The sequence below is a fragment of the Leishmania major genome, chromosome 29 (genome assembly GCF_000002725.2).
Source record: "Leishmania major strain Friedlin complete genome, chromosome 29".
Taxonomy (NCBI): domain Eukaryota; phylum Euglenozoa; class Kinetoplastea; order Trypanosomatida; family Trypanosomatidae; genus Leishmania; species Leishmania major.
This window is the reverse complement of record NC_007270.2, coordinates 106,491-112,651: the sequence shown is the minus strand read 5'-3', so window position 1 is coordinate 112,651 and position 6,161 is coordinate 106,491. Positions and strand designations below refer to the sequence as shown.

The 6,161-nt window shown below is 60.8% G+C and overlaps 3 protein-coding genes across 3 annotated transcripts; all 3 read left to right on the top strand.

Moving 5' to 3' along the window:
• Nucleotides 1-76: 76 nt before the first annotated feature.
• On the top strand, nt 77-1,363 carry LMJF_29_0340 (conserved hypothetical protein; the record flags this gene model as incomplete). The annotated part of the gene is made up of 1 exon (XM_003722059.1): nt 77-1,363. One exon carries the CDS (start codon nt 77-79, stop codon nt 1,361-1,363), a length of 1,287 nt encoding a protein of 428 aa, XP_003722107.1.
• Nucleotides 1,364-2,434: 1,071 nt separating this feature from the next.
• LMJF_29_0330 (conserved hypothetical protein) lies at nt 2,435-3,598 on the top strand (the record flags this gene model as incomplete). Its single annotated transcript, XM_003722058.1, has 1 exon — nt 2,435-3,598. One exon carries the CDS (start codon nt 2,435-2,437, stop codon nt 3,596-3,598), a length of 1,164 nt encoding a protein of 387 aa, XP_003722106.1.
• Nucleotides 3,599-4,398: 800 nt separating this feature from the next.
• LMJF_29_0320 (conserved hypothetical protein) lies at nt 4,399-5,445 on the top strand (the record flags this gene model as incomplete). The annotated part of the gene is made up of 1 exon (XM_003722057.1): nt 4,399-5,445. The coding sequence occupies one exon, from the start codon at nt 4,399-4,401 to the stop codon at nt 5,443-5,445; it is 1,047 nt and encodes a 348-aa protein (XP_003722105.1).
• Between the last annotated feature and the right edge of the window lie 716 nt (nt 5,446-6,161).

Genomic DNA, 6,161 nt, shown 5'->3' with positions numbered 1-6,161 from the left:
CGCGCCGATATTCAGGCTGTCCAACCCCCACTCTTCCTCCTCTTCCTCTACAAAACTCAATTTCTGTCAAGCAACAATGAGCGACGTGGACGTGGTGGCGAATTTCGTGGTCATGACGGGGGCCACCGAGGATCAAGCCATCCACTACCTTTCCACGTACGACTTCAACTTGGAGGATGCTGTCCTGGCGTTTCAGGTAGACAATCCTCATCCCTCGCCGCTGCACACGGGAGAGGACTCTGCCCACTACTCCAGCGTCGACACAGGCTCACCCATGAGCGCGCCATCGCCGGCCTCGCACCAAGTGGAAGGCTTTGCGTTCCCCCAGGCGGCTCAGCGTCCACCTACGCCACCGCGACAGCGAGCCCTTGCCTCCTCGACTGCCGAAGCGATACAGCGCCTCTTCGCCCGTCCTGACTATGTAGTGGGCAGCGACAGAGCCACCTTCGACGCTGAGTGCGAGAAGGCCGCGTCGCGCCACTGCTGGGTCGTCGTGTCCGTCGTGGACAACTCGTTCCCCTGCGAGTGCTTTACGCGCGATATCTGGGCCAGCGACGCCATGCGCTCCCTCACCAGCGGCAGCCTGTTTTGCTATGAGATCAACGTCACGCACACCCGCGGCATGGCCCTGGCCGAAAAGTACCACGTCGACAACGGCAATCTGCCCCGAATGTTCATGGTCGATCCGGTGACTCAGTTTAAGGTGCAGGAGCTGCCGCTCATCTCCTCTGAGGTGTGGCAGTTTGACAGCGCCATGGTGGTGGATGCCATCATGCTCTTCATCACGAACCACGACCCCCCACACGACCCGTTTGCCAGCACGAATGATCCACCGCAAAACGAAGGCGGCGGTGGTGATAGCGCTGAGTCGGCGTCCGCAGGTGCAAGCGTGAAGGCGCCGGTCGTGGTGGACGTGGATGAGGGCGACAGCGAGGCCGAGATGGTATCGCCTCCGATGATATCACGGAGCGTCGCCGGAGCGGTTGCTTCCACGACGAGAACGCTGGAGGTTGGCGAGCCGGTTCCAGTCGTCGCTCCCTCCCCGGTGACGCTGGACGAGTACACGGTTCCGGAGGGCACCACAGGCGATGCCAGCAGCGTCTTTCGGCTGCGCTGCCGACTGCCGCATTCGTCTTCCACTCTGCAGCTGCGCCCTGACACCCCGGTAGCGAGGCTCATCGACTACTTGGCGTATCTCTTGTACGCGGAGGACACCACGCGCTATTCGGTTCCGCCGCGGATTAGCATCTTCAGTGGGTTTCCTCCAAAGAACATGACTGCCAGGGAGATGGAGGGCGTCACGCTGAGCACGTGGGACGGCGTTCGGAGCGGCGATGTCTTGATGGTCCGCGCAAATGCGTGAAGTGCCGACGGCATTTCGTTGCTGTGCGAGAAGGAAGTCTCCGGGAGTCTGCTGCTGCTGCTGCCGCTGCCGGCGGTGCAGCTGTTGCGACTGACACATGCACATCCTAATCACTGTTGTCACCTCTCCCTCTGCGTCGGGGTACACGCGGCCACACAGGTGTTCGCAAATCGTCCCGTGCGCACGTGCGCCACTTGCGTCGCTCTCTGCTCCTCTCCGTTGAGAGAAAGACGCAGGGCACACAAAGCAACAGCCGCTGCTTGTGTTGCCTTTACGTGGTCTTCAGCGGCCTTCAGGCGTGCGTGCACGCGCGTGTCTGCTGCAGCTGCTGGTCACGTGTGTGTGTGTGTGTGTGTGTGTGAGTACGCGTCACTGCCTTGTCGCCGTCGACATCACGTGGGGCTTGACTGTTTTTTCACGACCAGGTGTCTGCGGAGGCATACTGAAGGTTTGCTCCTTTTGGTAAGGCAGCGACGCACAAAGGCGGGCCACGAGAGAAGAGGTCGGGACGATAATGGCCGGGGTGAGGATGTTGTATCAAAACGCTCTGCGTCCATTGCTGCGCAGGTGTGATGGTGATTGTACCAACGGTGGGTGCATGCGCCGCGTGTGTTGCTGGGCGCTCGTCCACTGGACTTGTCCTCCATTCACTTTGTGCTGAGAAGAAACATACATGCACTAGAGCTGGTGAAGAGCAGCCGCTCACAATGTTCTCCTGCCTCTCACTCTCCCTTGCTCGCACTTTTTCCGCCACTTTGGTGTGTTGCTGATGCTTTGATGCACCCTCGTCACACACGCGTCTCGGCCTGTTGGCCGGTCTGTGGACTTCTTCTCTTCTCCCCTTCTTCCTTCCACACGGTGGACGTGCACCCCGCCACTACGACTCCTCATCCACATCTTCTTCGTTCTACTGTTACAACACTTCGACACACACACACACATACATACACACACACACACACACACCGGATACGAGGCACACCACACTCCGTTCGCCTATCTATATATCTGTGCTCCAGCAAGGTTGCGGGCCCTGGTGCGTGGGGTATTGTGCTCAGGCATTGCGTGTGTATGAGCTGCCCAGCCTCACAGAGGCCGCAGCTGACGGCTGCAGCAATGCCAGTTGCAGACAAGCCGAAGGAGAGGAGGCACAGGAAGTCCAAGGAGGCCTCAACAGAGGGTGGCCATCACCACCACCGCTCACACGAGAAGAAAAAGGGAAAGAGCGCCGCCACCGCAGATGCATCGACTTCGTCGACGATGACCTTGTCTGCACCCAAACGCCGCGGCACCGAGGCGGATGAGGATGATGAGGACTGGGAGGAGAACCGCGCCGCTGTGGAGCGGCTTTGCTCACAGTACCCCAACAACGTCTGCGCCGACTGTGGGGAGACAGGTACTCGCTGGGCTTCCGTCAACTATGGCGTCTTTGTGTGCATTCGCTGCTCCGGCGTGCATCGCTCCTTGGGCGTGCACATCTCGAAGGTCAAATCGACAAACATGGACCGATGGTCCCTGGCAGAGGTGCGTCTGATGGAGGCGATCGGCAACGCCAAGGCGAAGACCCTCTACGAAGCCCGTCTTCCCACTGGCGTGCGTCCCTCTGGCCGCGCGGATGCCGCGGCGGACGACGCTGTCAGGTCCTTCATCCAGCGCAAGTACGAGCAGCGCGAGTTTGCCATGCGTAACCTCCAGGACGTGCTCGGAAGGCTGTACAAGGACACCGGATACGGCCGACCAAAGATGGCGTCGAAGCCGGGAGCGGCAGCCGAGGGGACCGTCACCTCGTCCACGCGAGGCAGCAGCTCTGCTGCCGTGCCGACCGATCGGGCCGCCGCTACAGGTAAGAGAGGCGATACCATGCGCGCCCTCTACGGCGATGCCGCTGCGGAGATGCAACGGGGCTCGACGAGGAGGAAGGACGCGGCCAGGCTGTCCGCGGCGCTGGCACCAAAGCCGACGTACGGCACATTTGGTATGGTGAACGTGCCAGGGGAGGAGTACGAGGCGCGGTGGCAGCGCACGCTGGCGGTGTTCTCCTCTGTAGAGCCCCTGCCAGCAGCGGCGGCGGCGCCAGCAGGGGAGATGCTGAGTGCAGATGAGAGGGGAAAGAAAGGCGGTACCACGATTGTCACTCCTCTGACAGACCCTAGCGACACCACTGCTGAGCGTCCGCAGATGGGCGGAGCGGAGGCGACTCCGGCGGCAGCTTCGGCTTCCTCCGTTGTAGTGTAGCCTCTCTTTTCTTTCGGTGTCGTCTGCCCAGCTGCGTGCGCGCGCGCGTCTGCGCTCGCAGGTATCGTGGCTGTTGTGTACACTTCGTCTGTAAGGACCAAGCAGCGAACGAAGAAAAAAACATAATCAATTGCTCACGTTGTGCATATCAACGCAGTGCCTCGGCTGCAGCAGTAGCTGATGTGTTGTGCTGCGTATCCATGCATAGTGAGAGAATGAATGTAGGCGAGGTCGGTGAGAGTGGGCAGAGGCGGCCCGCTTCAAGAGGTGTTCGCTGACGTGTTTCTTTCCATGTGTGTGCTGCTGCATGAGCGTGGTGCGAGTTTGGATGCTTTTTAGTTGTGTTGTTGGTCCCCGACCCCCCCCCCCCCTTTGGCGGACAACAACATGACGCACTACTGATATATTCTCTTTCCGGAACCCCTTCCTCCCCCCCGTTACCACCTCACCTCCGAGTCCGACGCAACTACGTGCGACCACACACAGGATAACGTAGCAGCCAATCGACTCATTTTGTGTCTGTGCGTCGACCCTTTATAACTCTCCCACCGCACGCAGGCACGCCATACTCTCTCTCTCTCTCTCAGCGGCTTTCGTTGATTCCACGTGCGTAATCGACGGGAAAACAACATCCAAGGCACACGCATCACGCACCCGTTCTCTGTGCGCACTTCGTATTCACTGCCATGCCTGCCTACATCGATGCTGATGTGGCGGCGCTGAACCGCCTGTTGGAGGAGCTGCGCCGTCATCCCGGAGACATTCATCTCCGTGAGCTTACCGCTCTCAAAGATTGGGCGATGGAAGCCGGCGCCCGCTTTCCTGCTGCTGCCACCCCTCCGGCGTCTGCTGGGGCGGCCGCAGTCCAGGGCGATGCCGAGAGCGAGCCCGATGATGAGCGCTGGTCGCTGAGCGATGGGGAGCCGGAGGCGATCCCTGCGAAGAACGGCGAACCGTCTGATGCAGACGTGGATGCCGCCATGGCTGCAAAGGGCGAGGCCGCGGAGCTGCACGGCGAAGGCAAGCAGGAGGAGGCGATCGCCAAAATGGGCGAGGCGCTAGCGTACAACCCCGGCAATGCCATGTACTGGGGAATGCGCGCGCTGTACCACCTGGAATTCAACAAGCCGCGCGCGGCCCTGCACGACGCCAACAAGGCTCTCGAGCTCAATCCGCAGAACGTGCGCGCGCTGCGTGTGCGCGGCACCGTGAACCGCCATCTTGGCCACTGGGAGGACTCCCTGAAGGACCTCAGCGCCGCCCAGGCGATCGACTACGATGACAAGACGAACGAAACGCTGAAGTACGTCCAGTCCCGCGCCACACAGCGCCACAAGCGGCAACTGGCGCGGCATCACGCTGAGGAGGAGGCTGCTGCAAGACGGCAGGAGGAGCTGCGCCGTCAGCGCCAGAGGGAAGCCGAGGAGGCTGCAGCGGCTGCGGAGGCGCAGGCGGCGCCGGGGAGCATGCCCGGTGGCCTGCCTCGCGGCTTCCCTGGCGGGATGCCTGGTGGGATGCCTGGTGGGATGCCGGGAGGGATGCCGCCTGGTATGGAGTCCGTCCTACAGGACCCCGAGATCATGGTCGCCATGCAGGACCCCGAGGTGGCGCCGAAACTGGCCCAGATGATGCAGAACCCCATGGCCGCGATGAGCATGATGAACGACCCAAAGGTGGGCCCTGTCATGCAGAAGATCATGGCGAAGATGATGGGTGGAGGAGGTATGCCAGGCGGCATGGGTGGCATGGGCGGTATGGGTGGCTTTCAGGGTGCTGGCGGCATGCCCTCTCACCGTGGTGCTGCTGACGGCGCGTCGGGCTCGACTCGGAGAGACGATCTCGACTAAGACCGCAGGTGGCACGGCAGAGCAAGTTCAAGGACGGTGAAGAATAGAACCACTCATGGAATGCACTTGATCGAGTAGCCGTGACCCCCGCTTTACCGCAGCGTGTTTTCGTCCGTGAAGAAGTGGCATCTACACCATCGCATACGTATCCTCTCTCTCTCTCTCTCTCTCTCGGTCATCGGTGCCCCCTGCCCCCTTCTCTCTCCCCTCTGGTTCGCCTCTCTTGGCACGCCTTCTCGCTTCTGTATATCGCTTCTTCTAACGCTTGACTTCCTCGTTTTGTTTTGTTTCTCACCTTTTCTTTCGCATGCTTCCCTCATCGTTTCGATGCGCCCATGCACTGCCCCTTCTCACCCTCCACCACCCTCTGTGTCTGTGTGTGTTTGTCTCTCTCTCTCTCTCGCTGTACGACAGCATGGAGGTGTTGGGTGCGCGTGTTTGTGGAGGTGGGTGGGTGGGTGGGTGATGGAGTTTGTACTTGCATCGCCTGTTCACCGGCTAGCGGTATTTCTTTCGTCTCGGGTGTGTGCATTATTGCTCTTTTTGCGGCGCACTCCCTCGCTCAGGTCTCTGCGGAAAGTGGGCGGCAGCCATGTCTCAGCACCGTGGCCGAATCGCGATACTGTATCTCCTCTGGCTCCTAACCACCTCGTATAGGCGCGTCGCAACGCCCAACAGTCTGCGCAAGAAAGGGAGCGAGCGCCGACGGCAAGCGC